The following is an 18,674-nucleotide window of genomic DNA, read 5'->3' as shown; positions in this document are numbered from 1 at the left end:
TTGTGTAAAGTTTAAGTATATTGTTATAAGAATTTAATTCCTATACTGCGAGTAAAGAAAGTAATTGTAATTAATTTCATCATAGCGACTGCAATAATTATTATTTTTTAACTAACTATTCATTATCAAATTTTAATTTATAATTTTTAATTTAATAAGTATGATATAACTTACTACTCAAGTCTAACATAACGGTTGAAAATACGATATACGTTAAATTCTAAATAAAAGATTAAAACATATTTAATTAACTAAGTATACTAATTAAATATTTAAATTATTTTTAGACGAAACAATAAAGAAAAATAATATCGTACCTAAGTTCTAATTATAAGATTCTTGAATACGTTTTGTTCGTCTACTTTTGAATTTGAAAATTGTTATTCAAGAAAATAATTTATTAAAATAAATTCACTAAATTATCTTTCACTCTTTGGAAGTAATTTCCGATTTTAATGAATGAATATAAATACACTAGAAAATGTTTATTTTTATTAAAGATAACATAGAGGCCTGATCTGTTATTAAGTTACTTTTTTCTTAAGAAATTTCTATTAAACGAAATATAAAAATATGATCTTCGATACTAATCATATTTTATTCTGTAGCTAACACATCAAAGTACTTTTTAACAAAATTTTTAATCATCACTCAATTCAAAATTCTGAGAATCTTAACTGTGCTAATCTGCATTAGTTTCCTTTAGATTTTTTTCAGTTATATAAATATTTGAAGCGTAGCATAATATCTATTAAGTGAGTTCACTTAATAAAAATTATACTACGCTTCAAATTATACTCAAATATAGAAATTTATAACGATATTCTGTAGAACAGATGTCTCAAACTCATTTAAACAACGGGCCATTAATGCGACTGATAAGATTCACGCGGGCCACATCACATTTACAAATTTTCTTAAAATTATAATTTGTTTGTTATGTTTTGTTAAATTACGGCAACGCCACACTTGGGCGATCTGCCTAAAGGGGAATGCCTTCCGGGAGGTTTTTAAAAAGGAAAACGAGAAGACCCGAAAAACTCCACGTAGCCAGCCCGTCCTGACGAGGCGCGAACCCACGACCCAACTATCAGTGTTCAAGGAACGGAGGAACCGCTTGGCCACTGGTGGGATCAATCATAATTTGAAGTAGGGATATAAGAATATAATTAGGGCAATTAAAACACATTATTTAATTCAGTGAATTCTCAACTCAACAATATATAATTGCTATAGTATTGCTTTTCTCTAAACATTTATTTTATATAATGTACAGTACATACTGTATTTATAAAACTAAAATTAATTGTTTTCACTGGAAACTTGCCAGCGCTATCTTCCTCCTATTAGTTTTCCAATATCTGGATTCAAAGGCAAAGAAAAATCTTCATTATGGTAGATAGATGTTTATCAGTTAATCTTGATCTGTAATCCGTTTTATTTCATTTCAGAGCATCGTGGCCGCGGGCCACGAAAAATCAGATATTCCGGGGGCCGCCAGTTTGACACCCCTGCTCTAGAAGTTTTTGCAATTGGATATTCCGTGAAATTTTAGATCAATCAATAATTTTTATTTTTACAAAGTGAACTAAAATTCTGAAAATAAATGACTAAGATATCAAAAATAAAATGACAACTTATTCATATAGTCAGCTATTTGCTTTGTTAGCATCATCATCTTCCATTCTAGAAGACCTTAACGTACTTTATCTGATTCTGAATCGTTTGAATAGATGAAATGAATTTTCACTCAAACATATTCTAATGAAACTCCAACTTTCATATCAATTAAACGAAACATTTTTATAAGAAATCTAATTCTTCTAAAGGATTCGTATTCCCAAACATGCTTAAGTATAATAAATGATTAAGTACATTTATTTCTGTATGTTTATTGTAAATCATTTTACATATAAAATTAAATAAACTCAAATTTTATTATTTGCAAATTTTTGTTCATATTACATTTACATCGAAATTTACAGAACGTTTACGATCGAATCTCTGATTCGAGATAGAAATTGATAGCCAACCTTCTCAACTTCTAATAAGAAAGCAACGATTTCTTCTCCATAAATTCTAAATTTGCCGAATTTTCAACTCTACATCATGTTATAAATCACGTTATCGAATAATGCTAAGATATTTATTTAGTTTTATCTCATTATTCCTAAAGAAATTAAAGCATTAAACCAAATATGAATTATTAACGCATTTTTATTTGAGATTAAACAATTATTAATGACAAATATAATTCAAACTAGATGAATTTACATAAAATTTATTGATATTTCTTATTATAAAATAATCATAATCAAGTTAATTTCTGACGAAAAAAAAATTTAGTTTAGGCTTAAAAATAGAATTTTAAATAGAATTTTCCTTCAACGAAATTATAGCAATTAAATTTTAAAAATATATAGAAATTCATCAAATATGATTAGTTTCATTGGAATCATTCCAAAAATTAAATTAACGTTAACATAAAACGATACAAAGTTAATTAAAATTCTTTCGGGTCTTCAGGCCTAAGAAGACAATTTTGTATTTTATAAGTTTAATAAATATTTAATTCGTGTATAATTCATATATATTTCTTCTTGATTAGCAAAAGAAATTGTTTTAAAAATGCTCTGCTCAAAAAGTTTAAGAAGAAATTAAACCAAACAACATTATTATTTCTTTTCTCTGTATTCTTTCTATAAAACTTTCATCTAGTTTTTATAACAACAGAAATATAATGTTTACATCCAAATTAGAGAAATCTAAGTCAATTCCAAATTAAATTTTAAACTTCATTAGTGAATATGGTTCTTACAATTACTAAAATTTTAAATAATTTTCTCAAACCAATTATTTTTGACAGACAACTTAAAAAAACACCTGCATATAATAAGTACAGTACTTATTTATATTTTATCATATATTCTAATATGTATTATATTCAAGTTGAACTTTTTTATTGATATAAAATATTAATTTTTTACATTTTATTATGACTTGTTCCAAAAACAATAATAATGTCCCACTTAAATTACATCCAGTGCTAAACATAAACTAAGCGTTTAAACGTTGTTTGGCTTTCTCGTCCTAGAAGACATCTTACAACAGCGCAGTTCTTTATGCAGAAACCGAAAACAACTGTAACCGTGGCTTTTTATAATTCTATTAATTTTAGTGCAGGTTGTCATAGTAACGTAAATACGATATATAATTATCTTGATTGTATCAGTCGATATATATTACTGTAACCAGAAGCCAGTTAAACATTTCAATTACGTTGTATTGTTGAACACAAGAGCATCATTGATTCGTTTAGTAGTCAATTGTTAAAATTCCATATTGGAATTAATCAATTTTATTTTTGACAAGATATTTTGTAAGCACGTTTAAATTACATTTATGATCATGATAAAACTTACATAAGTCAATAAACGTCATTAAAATGTATTTTTTGTTCTATCACCATACCCTTTCTTTCAATTTGTTAAGATTATTATTTAATTTTGTTAGAAACAAATAGTAAATTATTATTAAATAAACAGAAAATTATACTATTTACTTAGTTATCTTAAAATAAATAACAGATTCGTTTTCGTTTAAACCTAACTCTCATTAAGCATGGCTTAATACTTCCATTTTCAATATACAGAATCTTTTAACTATTGTTAACTGACATTTTGCAAATAATGAAACGTCAAAAAAAACTTCCGATAAATCACTTGTTCTCTCTATCGTTATTGTCTTTATCGTATTTAAACGAAGTCATTTTACTTCGTTTGAATAAAAGAATAAAAGCGAATAAGACAGACCAAAATAAAGTACAATCCCTATTTATAGGTTAATTGAATCAGTTAGTTTGAAAGGACATCATTTACTGTAAGTGTTATTGTGAAAGAAATCGAAAAAACTGTTTCACGTTTATACAAGTTTAGAATAAATAAAAATGAAATATACGTTTTGTAGTTTAAAATGTTGTTAATCATACTATGGAAGTGATTCGAGGTTATATATGGTATTTTTGACAGACGACGTTAAAGAACAGAAGATATTTAATCCCTTTTCAAAATCTTTCCTATTCCTTTTGTATTGAAAATATTTAAGCGACACTTTCGTTGATAAACGGCATTTTTTGGTAATAATCCGTATTTAGATATATGATGAAAACTATTCCTAGTTGTCTTCCTCGTCGCTGTTCGTATACGGGACTTCAAGCGATAATATTTTCCTTTTGTGTTCAAGGTGTTCTTGCCCTGCTGGTTTAGCGTTTTTAAGTTGAATTTGGGTATATTGTTCGGGATTTTTGACGCCTTTTTTCGTTTGTTGATCGTTGGGACAGAATCAGGGACAGTTTGAGACTGGCAAGTATCAGAAATAGGCTACTTGCGTTCTCTGAAGTACGTTTCAGTCCTTTTCACCCATTAAAATTTGCAGTAAAATAATGGCGCACCATCTATGAAACTCTTTAGATGGAACACTGATGTTAAACTAGGCATATATCAACGACTTGTGTCTTTACAAAATCAACGTCCTGCAAATCTATCGAAGAAAATGCAGACGATGCATGAATCTTTCGTAAGCTCAATGCCAATTTGTAGCTTTAAGTGCATATTACATTTTTAGTTTAAAATAACGGAAATGTCGATTTACACTTTTTTTCAAACTAACCGATTCAATTGCAAAATGAATAAAGACGGAAAAGCAAGATAATCGAATAACGAATAAATTTTGCTAACGGTGATTGGAAAAAAAGCCACATTATTTATTACGAGTAATTAGGATTTAAAAAAAAAATAGTTTAATATTTCTGCATGTATAAAATGTAATCGTAATTCAATAAAATGACAATATTGTACATATTAACACAAAAATATAAATACAGTATTTTAAAAGTCAATGTACACTGAACTCTTACAGTAATCCCTCCATTTACTTTAATGCAATTAAATTTTTTTTTTAATTTTAAATAATCAATGTTATAGAAATAAATGATAGTTACTTTAAAAAGTGCGTTTTTTGTTATCAGTAAACTCTTATGTAGACATATACTGCATTTCAGAATATGGGCTAGATCTCTATTTAAACATCTTCAAGGCTCAATTTATGGGCTGTTTTCTTCGAACCAAATATTCGCGTTATTACATTAAGTCTTTAAGAGAAAAATTAATTACCAGTCTTAAGCAAGCATCATTCCTTAGAGCTAAATAATTTTTCAAAATATATTACGTGTACAAACATAACACACACATTGTATATGAATATGTATTAATATTAATATACGATGTATTATTAGACAACTATAGCCTATATGTACAGTACACACACACACACACCATTTAAATAAAAATTTATATTCAAATATATCATGTGACTTCCGTAGATATTATTTTATGAAGTAAGATATAAAGAAAGCAAACAAGTATTATTCTATAATATTCTCCGGAATATGAATGGAGCTAACCAATGTACTGTACTTGTTCTTGAATGTATATACAGGAGCTCCCCATTGGCGTAGCCAGGGTTTTATTATGGGGGGCCTAGTAGAGGCTGTAATTTTCTGGGGAGGGGCACCAGGTTAACTGGAGGAGACCGTGCCGACCCACGTCCCTTCCTGGCTACGCCCATGGAGCACCCCTACTTACGAACTTTCAGACATACGAACAATTTAACTGTATATCTAAAATTTAAATTTCGCGCAGATTGTGAAGTTCTCTTTCTGTTCGTGGGGTTGCGTTAAAGTCGGTTTTTGGCCAGTAATAAATAATAATATTTTAATAATGTGGGCTTATTTCTATCGCGTATCGTCCTTTTTTGTTTTCGCGAGAATTCCGAGGTTCCAATTACCGCTCACGAAGTGGCGTCGAAGTCAGTAACGTCGTTTTTCACTATTGTTTGCAATTTTTATAAACTTTTACGATTAGTGTTTCAAAAATGCGTCCAAAACGTAATAGTAAATCTAGCATTGAAGATAAATGCAAGAAATGTCGCTCTATTACTGAGGCAATTGGACATTATAAAACCAAGTGCGTTAGAAGAAAAAACCGTGTTTGAAACATTCGCTAATAAGCAGTAGCGAATGGATAAACGAGAGTAACGTATTCTATTAAGTACTATACATCGAAGGATCGAACACTAACAATATCTGGTTATTCCGTGTACAAATGTACTTTCTAAATTAGTTTTCGACTTACGAACAGGTTAGGCTCCAAGGTTTTGTCTAAGTAGAGGAGAACCCGTAATTCCGCCACCAAAACAAAGAGGCAAAGCTACACAGCGTCAAGAATAAAAGCGAATAAGACAGACCAAAATAAAGTACAATCCCATTTACACATTTTTCAATGGAACTAATAAAAATTTCGTATAAGTGAAAAAAAATTGCTGTAGGGTACCAAAAAATATGACGTATAAGTGTGAAATCGTATAAATGAATAACGTATAAACCGAAGTGATTTATAATGAAGAAAGTAGGGTACAGAAAATATTTAACGTATAAATGCGAAATATGTATAACTGTGAAATGTTTACACAGTTCCATTGTACTTCGAAAATTTAATAATCATATCATGCGATAGTGTGAAATTTTTATAACCTCAGATTTCTTTCAAAAAATGTTGGAAATTTCAAATAAATTATAACAGTTTAAATCTATCTTATAGTTTTGTAATGAATATGTTCTATTTCATAATGAACAAGAACTATTTTCCTTCTAGTTAGCACAATAGACTAATGAACATTGGCTCCCTTCTTATTCTTTAAACACTATAGTACCTGTTTACAAGATTTAATACTGCTAAATGTCTGGTAACAGTTTCATGCTAAAGTTTTTTAAATGAGTAAAAGTACAGAGCTGTTACATTGAAAATCAAGTATATGGATCTCCTTTTTAAAAGTCAATGACAATTTTGTGAAAAAATAAGTAAACAAAACTATTTTAAAAGTAATACCTTGTATTTTAATCTAGTTATCTGTTCTTATACAAACACACTTCCTAATGAATTATTTTCAATTTTTAAAAGATCACTTTTAGGAATAAAGTTTTTAATTAGAAAAAGATTTTATACATAAGCACTGAATTGTTAAATAATGATATTTTATTACATATAAATAATTTACTGATTATAAGCTGCACCCATAAAACCATTACTTTTATTTTAAAGTAGAAAAAGTACTACCATATTTTACAGCATATAAGATATAACTTTTGCATGTATTCATGTAGAATATTTTAATGGTAAATTATAATCATCAAATGACATCTTTTAGACTCTTTTTCCCTGAAAATAAAAGTGTGTATTTTAATTTTACTTTTTTTAATCAGATAAAAAAAATTTGGGGGTCAAGTGCAAAAAGAATGGAATGATTTAAATACACTTAATACTTTTTCCTAAATATTCTGTTTCGAAATGCAGATACACCTTAGAGGCCATAAAATGTTAATTATGAAAAAATATCCTGAGTAATTCCATTATCAAAGTGATACATCTGAATTTATCATGATATTAAAACATTCCAATGGAGTCCATTAATATCACTTGAATCCAAATATCATATTAAACATTAATTTTTTAAACATTCATGTTAAAGAAGTTAAAAAATGCAATGGAAAAAAATTGAAAACCTTAATTGATTGAAAATCTTTCATATATTCCTAGTCTATAATAAACATCATCCCTATATCTGTACCAATAAACTGGATAGGGAATTAAAACTGAACTATGAAAAATTCTGCATTCTAACTGCCTCATTATGACCTTACCTATAAAAAAAAATGATAAAAGTAAAAGTGAATTCATAGGAAGGCAATTCTTCTGTAAATAGAACTTGCTTGTAAACTTGAAACAATTAGACTTGCAAATTAAATGCAAAGAGTAAACTATTGCCAAAATACTATCAATAGAGATTGGGTCAAATTTTATGAGTGTCTGAATTTAGGGTAAAAATTCATACAAGTGAAACAGCAGATTGTTTTTCTTCAAATTAATTTTTTTATTGTGACAATCAAACTTTTCAAATTAATAAAACTGGAATGATAAATCAGTGTAAAATCATATACAAAATAATATCACATAAAATCAAAAAACTATACATTAAATCATTTTTTTTTTTAATAGTTCATTATCACTAGTGCTTAATATAAGTACCTGTGATTAACATAAACAGAGAAGTACGAAAGTCCTTGACACATTTTAAAAAAATAGTTTTTTTTATTTTTAATATTTTACAACTTTTTTAGGACTTGAAGTCTGAAATTTAACATGAAAACTATCCACAAGTTTCCAGAACATGTTTTGAATGTTGCCACATGAGGGTGTAAGTCTTGGCAGCCATTAAGATACTGCTAGTTGTTAGTGTAGGTTTGCAATTTTTAGTTTTTTTGTTGGCAACATGCCTTATAAAATCACTTCAGGTAGATATTGTGCAGTAGTTGGCAGCCATAATAGCCAGAGAGTTCTTTATAAGTGGTTTGAAGCTGTATGTGATGTACACGAAAACATGATGCACCAAAACTGTCCACGTATTCAATTGTTTCAGTTAATTTCATTCATTTACACATCATGAAAATTTAAGAATAGAATGGGAAACCAACTATTCTTGTACAGTACATCCAGCTAGATAAATAACTTTGTCATCATTAGAAGCACAAGTCCATACAGAATGATTACTTGCAGATAGGGTTTGTAATGGCTTTCATTTGTCTTCAGGGCACAAATGTTTTATGACAATTTATTAATTAAAATTTCACCTATTTCACCACTTCAAAAATAATTGAGAGTCAAGACTCATATAATTAAGCATTTCTTGGTAATCATAGACTTTACTTTAAATAAGGTATTCAAATATAGCTGGATATTCCAAAGTTGGTCATTCTCTCATGTCATTCATTATTCCATGATTTTATAGTACTAATTGATGAAAATAAATTAGAAAATACAAGTTTGTAGAAAAAACTACGCAAAAATCTAAAAATTTTGCATTAGACTTAATTCTATGATATTATGTGAATATTTTCGACTACTTTATGAATATAACAGTGATATAAATATTTCCTGATAGACAATAACAGTAATAATTAGTAAAATTTTAAAAGCCAATTTTGCCAATTATATTCTAGGAGGAAAATAGGATTTATGTTTTCTTAATTTTACTTTAAATTTTTATCAGTTTTAAAAGATATTTCTCCAGCATGCATGTAGCATGCTTTTTTTTTCTTTACATTAGGAAAAAAAATTTAAACTTACGTAAAAATGATTGAAAATACTCTCTTTATAATTTTATATATAAAAACCTTTACAATTACTGAATAAATGGGCATTATGAACGAATTTCTATTAGTGATTTCAAAATTAATTATCTTCTCAACTGTATAGTTCTACAGTTCCTAGTTCTTGCAGTACCTTAATGACAACACAAAGGTGGCACTACAGTACGAAAAAATACACGAGCCTTCTCGGGAAACTTGTGAATGTGGAAGCAGAAAGAGCAAAAATTGTCATCTAGGTCTAGTAGTAGTGACTTAAGCAAGACAATATTCACCAGAACTGATGATAACAGATTTTTTTCTAATGAGGTTATTTGAAATAAAGCAAGCCATGAACATAACTCAGGGTTTCCCCACAGGGTCGATAAAAGTTTGAGAGAAGTTGATACAACTTTGCAAATATAAAAATTTTATTTAAATACATTAAAAATTTTGCACATTTACTTGAATAAAAAAAAATATTGAATAACAAAGTTTACACTTAAAAATTATGAAATTTTGTACAGAGGATTTCCAAAACTGTGTTAGAGCAAAACCAGAAGTTGTGTTGTACTGGAGATATCCCCAATTTTCAAACTATTGGAGCAAAACCATGTTATAGAAGTATATATATTTCTAGAAAAGAGGTATTATCTACAATAGCTAAAATTTATTTATGGAAAGAGTATAAAATTAGTTATCATCTATTCTGATTTATACTTACAAAAACTCCTGCAATACATTCTAACATATTCTAAAAGTTGGCCTATTGTATTCATTTGGTGGTTTCAAGGTAATGCTTGTTTCATAACTTGTGTCTGATACTCAGTGCCATAACTATCCTTTTATGCGCCGGGTACGAGCTTCTGTAACTATGCCCCAAAACTATGACCCAAAATTTGGTCTAAGTCATTTCTGCACCCCCAGAGTCTGCGCCCTGTGCCTGGGCACCGCCCTAGTTATGGCATTGCTGATACTTGAGGTCATTAGACCCCAGATATTTTTCAAGTGCTATAACATGGAAATAGTTAATTTTCTAGGTTTATTGCTTTACTTTCTTTTTCTTTTGCCTCTTCAATATATATACTAATGGAAAGAGACAAACTGCTTTATTGGTTTAGAATATTTCATAGTTTTTACACATTCAGAATCATATAGACATCATGGTATTTTCTGTGTTACATAACATTTAAACTGAATTTTATGTTATTTGTTAGAATGAAACTAGAAATAGGTATTAATTACTTGTATGACTTATTAGTTCTTGCAATGTGAAACTATTTTTCATTCTGATACAACATCAACTTCTTATTATTATATGATCTTTAGCTTTGGTAAATGAATTCATATATTATCAAGCATTGTCAATTATGCATTGCTCAAGAATATGTTACTATGAAATTAAAACATATAGTTAAGTTCCAGTGGGTACAGCACAATCATTAAAAAGAGACTAAGTGATCAAGATGTCACCTACTGATATGTTTCAGAAATAAAGACAGCAATGACAAGCAGCCAGTGCAACAAATGATATACCGTATTTACTCGTGTATAAGATGAGGTTTTTATTCATTTTTCACTGCTTCAAAAACCTAGGTCATCCTATACACATGAGTGAAGGATTCTTTGTGTTTTTACAATAATTTTTGTAAACTGTATATAGTTCATGCTGCCTTTATAGGAGGATGCTATCAAGGTCAAGGTAAATGTCGCTTTCGAACAGATGGTCCGAAAATAGCTGGTCACTTAACAATGATTATAAATGTAGTTATTTCATATTTGTTAAATTGGTATTTTTAATGAATATTTGCACATTCTGAATCATTAAAAATAAACTTTTCCCAGTCACGAACATTATAATCTTTTGATTTTGTAACGTGAGTATGAGGTGTGAGGAAAAGCATTCCTCAAAGAGCTGATAGCTAAGTCATTCAAGAAATACTGCATTTCAAATTCACTCGATGGATCAGAGAATGATGTTTTGTGGAGTGAGTGAAAAATAGGAGAGTTGTAACAAAGCTTCGAAGAGAGAGTCCAAGTAGACAAAAGGTGATAGAGTCAAGAAAATGTGGTTGTTTGCCTAATCCGTGCATTTGATAATATTCTATTTGTGATTAAATGAAATAAAATTAGAATTGTATTATAAATCTAATTTTCTTTATTTTGATCTTTAAAGTCACACCTCATACTATAAGCGAGATTGTCTTATACACAAGTAAATACAGTAACTATGTTTGCAATAATCACATTAAAATCATCTATAAGGATTGTAGAAATAAATAAAAACACGTAAAACTTTGGAACTCATTTGAAATTTTAACAATTTTGTGACATTTAGTAACATTAACAATAATCAATTAGCAAATAGGTTTTATGATTATATAAATATTTGTAAGTGATAAAATGTTAAAAGTAAATATTTAATATAATGAGAATATAAACAGTAATCACTATTTATTTGCATGGAGTCAATCTGAATAAAAGTTTTTGTGGCACCTCAAATTAAAATTTTTAGTTTCATGTTGAATTTTGGGTTTTTCATTTAACTTAAAATATGATTAAACCATAATAAATTTTGCAAAGACAACTTAATATAAAAATACTTATACATAAAGGAATACATAATATGCTATGTTTTTCACTATTAAAGGTTTTTTTTAAAAGCACTAAGTTTCGTAATTAGAAATTCATTTGAATCAGTATAAATTGATAATGAATTTTATCAATGTTTAAATAATCATAATTATTATTATTAAACTTTATGAACAAAAAATAAATAGCTACAATATCTACACGACGACAGGATAATATTCAGAGTTTGCTAAAACTTATGTTTAATATTCAACAATTTTTAATTTTTAATTAATAAATTAAATTTTTATTGAAAAATAATTTTACAACTACAAAAAATAGTTTTTATTATATATCATATATTTATTTATTATGGAAAAAATTAATGTATTAAGGCAACTTTTAATTACAGTATTCACTTACCTGGATGTATCTGATGAACTATTACCATTTTTACTTGGCATTTTGTTTTATAATTTACAGTTGCAACATAAATATTCTTTATATTTAACACTTTAAAGAAGATATTTTCTTTTATCTTGAATATCTAAAAATTAAAAAGTTTTATTTTTATAATACTCATTGGTATTAATGAAATGTTAATAGTAACAGTAATAGTGCACAAAATTCAGAATATAATTATTTTAAACTATATTCATATTCAAGTATGTATACAGAGACTCATTCCAAATAATTTTGATGCCTGAAGCAAGCCTAAGAACAGCACCAACATATTTTCATTTCTTTAAACATCATGATGTCTTTCTTATCCCTTCAAATTTGATGCCTAAAGTACTTGTCTTTCTGCCTCATCTATTGACACAGCCCCATGCATACTAAATTTACTGTATAAATATAGCTCACAAATTATCATCAAACATAAAAATAAACTTACCTAACATACAATAAAGAACTGAACTCAGAATTCAGTCTCCCTGAGCTTTCTATATGATAACTCATAAATCTTTTTAATTAAAACTATGTAAAGATTATGTATGTATTAATCACAATAATCAATATATAATCTAGTATACTTCAGTTACATATATAAGCTCATTAATTATATCATCAATCACCAATAAAAATTTGTCATTCATTGTGTGTGTATAATTAGGAATTTTATGCAAAATCCTTTCTAGATTCAGTGTAGATTTAAACAAAATCTAGTGTTGTAGACCCTGTTTAAAAATTTGTGTTTTAACATTTAAAATATAATTTATTTAAATTTTTTCCCATACAAAACAAATTTCTACTTTATTGTATTTTTTTAATATCCTTTTATCTTTCAATAGATCTAGTATTTAGTACTAATTTATTAGTAATCTCAAAAATAATGATCTTAAAAACTTTTAAATTTTAATGATGCACTCTGAACTAATTATGATGTGATACTAAAACAACAAAAACGTTTTTGAACCCCTTCTGGGCTCTGCATCACGTTCTTAACCATTGCTAGTTGGTTATTCAATAATGGAATAACGTTTAAATAAGAGTTCAATTATAAGTTCGAAAAATTTACAAAAAACTGTGTTGCGCATGTGCAACGAGTCAGCTTGCATGGAAACGACCTACAGCTAGAGCAAGTTGTGAATCAACTCTTGCCAGGCCAATGACAAAACCATTTCCTCTTTAAAATTTATGCATGTAGCTGTGAGGCTGGATTTAAAAATGTGCTTAGCCTCTAACCATTTGAGGTGTTCAGTGGGAGGCGCAACAAGGATGAGATTGGCCCGGGAAAAGTCAGCTACTATGTCTGGATCTGTTACATAAGTAGTGAGAGCCATGAAAATTCTCACATGATGAATATCCGCCTGATGTTCTTGTATTCTGATTCCCATGGAACGTTTAGTAGAGCCTATATATATATCAGGTCTCTATCACATCTATTATCCCTTATAGAGACACTATACATTCTAGGAAGTCTGATGGGGTAAGGAGGGTCCTTCCCATTACGTAAGATGTTAAAAATAGTTGAGCACCTCCTGAAAGCAAGGCATACTCAGAGTTTCCTGGCAACCTTGGCATATAAGGATCTTACATATGGGTTAAAGGTGATGGGGATCTGTTCTATGTCATTGGGTTGGTTATCGAATGGGCTGGTCCACAACCTGCATGTGTTCTGAATGTATACTTTGATAACGTTGTATGAGCCTACGGGCAAGTTTGTGATAACTGTGTGCTGCGGCTATGCGTTCTGTAGACGCTAGTTCAGTATCGAGAGCTTGGGTGTTAGAAGGATGTGTAAGGCTCTTCAGATTAAGGCCTTATAAGCCGCAATCTTGTACGAAACCAAATTGCACAACCCCACTGGTATGTATGATGGCATTGACCCCAGCTTATGATACATCAAAGTGTGGATAGCCGAGCTTTCCACACTAATATTTATATCCAAAAAGTGCACTTTGGTCAGGTTGGATTTTTCCATTTCCGGGGTCAACCCATAAGGATTATTGTTAAAATGTCAAATTATAACAAATTAATTTCAGTTCAATGGTGATATCTATACACAAGGTAGAGGGGTCCCCATGGGCAGCCTTGTTTCAAGGGACCTTTGTGAAATGGTGGTGCAACAGTTAGAGAACACAGTCCTCCCTCATTTCCTCCCCAACATCCTGTTATATAGGAGTTATATTAATGATATAATTATTTTTTGGAAGACCGTTCCAGATGTAACAGCCTTGGTTGATTCTTTTAACATTTCCAGGGTCATCCCTATGGGTTGACCCTGGAAATGGAACAATCCAACCCTACCAAAGTGCACTTTTTTGATATAAATATTAGAGTGGAAAGCTTGGGCATCCACACTTTGATGTATCATAAGCCAGGGTCCTTGTCATCATACATACCAGTGGGGTCGTGCGATCCAGTTTCGTACAAGATTGCGGCCTATAAGGTCTTAATCAGAAGAGCCTTACACATTCTTTCAACAACCAAGCTCTCAATACTGAACTAGTGTCTTGAACTAGGTAGTTGAACTAGCAAACTTGGCCTGAAGAGAGACTTTAACCCACAACTCCTGCTTATTGTTCAGTCACATTGCCAGTTAAGCTACACAGGTCTTCATCCAATCCTCACTTCCAGAAGTTACTAATTTAGACATAATCGAGTATTATTATACCCTTAAGTAACCAAGATATGGTTATATCTAAATTAATACATTCTGGAAGCAAGGATCGGACAAAGGTCTATGTAGCGTAACTGGCAACGCAACTGCACATTAAGTGGGAGTTGTGGGTTTGAGTCTCACTTTGGGCCGATTCCAGAACCTTCTAAATTATTAAAATATTATTTTAATTACAAGTATTAAATTTACCAAGACATGGTGCCTAACACCTGCCTGTAGTCAAAACTATTCAGTATTTAATTAATAATAATAGTAGTAATATAGCTCAATATAATTTGGCAATCATTTGGCTTTAATATCTTGTTGAATCTTTTCTAATCTTTTAAAATTTTCAATTATAAAAAAATTGTTACTTTCTTCTTGAATAAAAATGAAATGTGCTTCTCATGGCAGTTAATGTGTAAGAAAATAATTGAGTCTGAAAAACTAAAGCCAGATCAAATTTATAACGCTGATGAAAGTGGTCTTTTTACAAGATGCAACCAGAAAAGACCTTAGCTTAGAAATTAGAAGATTTGGCTAGAGGTTACAAAAAAGCACAGAAAGGATCACATTGCTTGTTTGCAATAATGCTTCAGAAAAAATCTTTGTATTGGTTGGAAAATCTATTAGGCCACATGCTTTAAAACATAAACAAATGGCAGAGAAGAAATGTTTGTAACTCCGAGAAAAGTGCTTGAATGGATAGTGCAAATTTTAAGGAATTGTTTTTTCCACAATTTTGTGCCAAGTGTAAAATCACTTAAAAAAAGAAAGTTTGCCATTCAAAACAATATTTGTAATATATGTTGATAATTTAAATAAACATTAAATGTAATTGTGTAGGTGCTGAGGTGGCAACACGGGTTGAAAGAGTTGGGAAGGGTGTGGCAAAAATGAACAGCAAGGTTGTAACCAGCTGGATGTAAAAGTGTTTAGTTGTATTAATAAAGAGTCATTCGTACTATATTATCTGGTTAGTCAAGTCATTTATAATACAATATTGTTGGTTGACAATGCCCCAACTCACCCAACAAAAGAACTGATTAAGTGAAGATATCAAAGTTAAATTTCTTCTGCCTAATGTAACAGTATTAATACAGCTCAAATCAGTTCAAACTCTAAAGCATCATTACAGAAAGCAGTTGCTCAACAACTGTCAACAACTGTAAAGTTGTGGGAAAATGACTGGCCTGAAACTATTCAATTTCCAAAGTAGTTGATATTCAACTACTTTGGAAATTGAATAGTTTCAGGCCAGTCATTTTCCCACAACTTTACAGTTGTTGACAGTTGTTGAGCAACTGCTTTCTGTAATGATGCTTTAGAGTTTGAACTGATTTGAGCTGTATTAATACTGTTACATTAGGCAGAAGAAATTTAACTTTGATATCTTCACTTAATCAGTTCTTTTGTTGGGTGAGTTGGGGCATTGTCAACCAACAATATTGTATTATAAATGATATTGGTTTTTCAGAATTTGTTGGAATGTTTTGAAATATAGAAGGGTGTGCAGATGTAGAGATAGATGATTGAAAATTGTGGTTGCAATGTGAACTAATGAAGACTTTCAATTAACAAACAAAGACATTATTGTGGCTTATTCAACTAATGGCAAAGTGGAGACTGACGGTAATTTTGATGACAGCACAGGCAGTATAAGCCAAAGATAGATGTTTTAGTCACAACAAAGTAAAAACAATGCTTGAAAATGTGTTCATATACTTAGAATGACAACCTGATACAGCACCAACTGAACTAAAAAACACTCAGACTTCTTTATTAATTGACATGACATACAGTATCCTAATTGAAATCAAACTCATACAGTATGTAGATACATCTTTCGCTTCTGTTAATATTGTTGTAGAAGTATATAAATAAAATATGCAATAAATAAAATGAAATGTATATAAATTGAGTTATTTATGTTATTAACAAATTTTCCAGATTATCAAGATTGGGCACAGTCCCATTTGAGCCAAATAAATAAGAGTTCTACTGTAATAATAATGAGTTAAATTTCAGATGCGTATACTGTCATTGTGGCTCGTCTCCGATCCCAGCAATCAGAATACAGGGAACAGTAAAGAAACATGTTCTAACCTAACCTAACCTATTCTAATAGTTTGGTTGCTAATAATTATGGTAATTTATTAGAATAAGATGGGTTAGGTTAGAATGTATGTCCCCACTGTTCCCTGTAATCTGATTGCTGGGATCAGAGATGAGCCGCCACGACAGTATATGCATCTGAAATTTAACCTAATAATGTTTATTGCCTTAGGGTTAGCCCTGTTGCAAGAGCTTGATTACATAATAAAATAAATACAAGTTTTCTGTTTACATTTAAACCTAATCATATTAATACACTGTTAGCATTTCAACAATTTTTACAAAAAATAATTATAAAATCTATACTATTACATAGGTGAAATTGGTAGTATGTTAAAAATTCAAATAATAGAGCATATAAGGGTTTTGAAGTATAATTATATCAACTCAGAGGTTGCCACACACTGCGATCATGCCGGCTGCAAGATCTCATTTGACAGCATGAAAATTCTTAAAAAAGAAAAATTATTATTAGAAACATTTTTTTGAACACATTAAAATTATTAAAATAAATGAAATTCACAGAATGAATTTAAACACTGGCATTGTCATCAATGAGATCTGGCAGCCATTACTACCAAAACAGAAGAGTCCATTTTAAAACATTCTTCCTCCCCTCCCAATTTTAATTCACTATATCATATAAAATATCAGACTTTCTGACACAGTGAATGCTCTTATGATCTTACACCTTATTTTTAACCAGTTTTAATTGGTTTTAAGGTTTTTTTTACATTTTACTATATTTTTAATCAAAAAACATTTTAACAAAATTATATTTTTTACAGATATACCCTCTTATTATTTTTAAATTTTATATTCTTTTATTCACTTATTTTTTAATGTTTATTTTTTTAATATATTTCAGTTTTACTTATACTAGCCCATGGTTTTATATGATTTAACAAAAATAATTTTAATAAAAACAAACAACCGCACATCGGAATTTACTAAAAAAAATTACCTCAGAAACATTTTAACTGATGCAAATCAAAATTTAACATTACAAACGTTTTCAGACCCCTCCTGGGTCCTTCCTCAGGTAAAAACTGTTTGAAACAATTTTTTAGACGAAAAAATAGTTCTTTGGAATGATTTTTAAAATATGAGAGTCCTTTCTTTCATATTTTAAAAATCGTTCCAAAGAACTATTTTTTCGTCTAAAAAATCGTTTCAAACAGTTTTTACCTGAGGAAGGACCCAGGAGGGGTCTGAAAACGTTTGTAATGTTAAATTTTGATTCGCATTGGTTAAAAGTTTCTGAGGTACGTTTTCTTTAAAAATAATTTTATTTCTACAGGTATATTGTCTTTTCATGTTAATAATATTTTATTACATTTATTTATTTACTTATTTCTTTATATTAATTTTTTCAGTTTTACTTAGTTTATCCAAAAATTTTAATAATTAGTTATTCCAGCTGTCACTATAATATTTTTTAGGAATTATATTTTTTGAGAAAAGTTTTGTATGCATATGTTAAATATAACTGTGCTATACTTTAATACAGCATTTGGCTCAGATTGATAAAAATGGGCCATGGGGGTATGACTGGTCATTTTTAAATGAAATTTTATCTGATTTTTAAGCTTTATAATATTTATTTGGACCAGTGCCCAGCAGATCCTTGTTACACATGGGAAGGGC

The 18,674-nt window shown here is 29.3% G+C and overlaps 1 protein-coding gene across 1 annotated transcript in view; it reads right to left on the bottom strand.

The window, feature by feature from the left end:
- LOC136976643 (basic helix-loop-helix ARNT-like protein 2) overlaps positions 1–18,674 on the bottom strand; it is a 132,939-nt gene that overhangs the window by 91,988 nt on the left and 22,277 nt on the right. The window contains exon 2 of the mRNA XM_067271990.1: positions 12,233–12,356. Coding sequence (XP_067128091.1) covers positions 12,233–12,273 — 41 coding nt within the window. The 5' untranslated portion in view covers positions 12,274–12,356. The remainder of the gene's footprint in view (positions 1–12,232; positions 12,357–18,674) is intronic.

The sequence above is a fragment of the Centruroides vittatus genome, unplaced genomic scaffold (genome assembly GCF_030686945.1).
Source record: "Centruroides vittatus isolate TY-2023 unplaced genomic scaffold, ASM3068694v2 contig_417, whole genome shotgun sequence".
In the NCBI taxonomy this organism is placed as follows: Eukaryota; Metazoa; Arthropoda; class Arachnida; order Scorpiones; family Buthidae; genus Centruroides; species Centruroides vittatus.
Note: the sequence above shows the minus strand (reverse complement) of the source record. Positions and strands in the feature narration are given on the sequence as shown.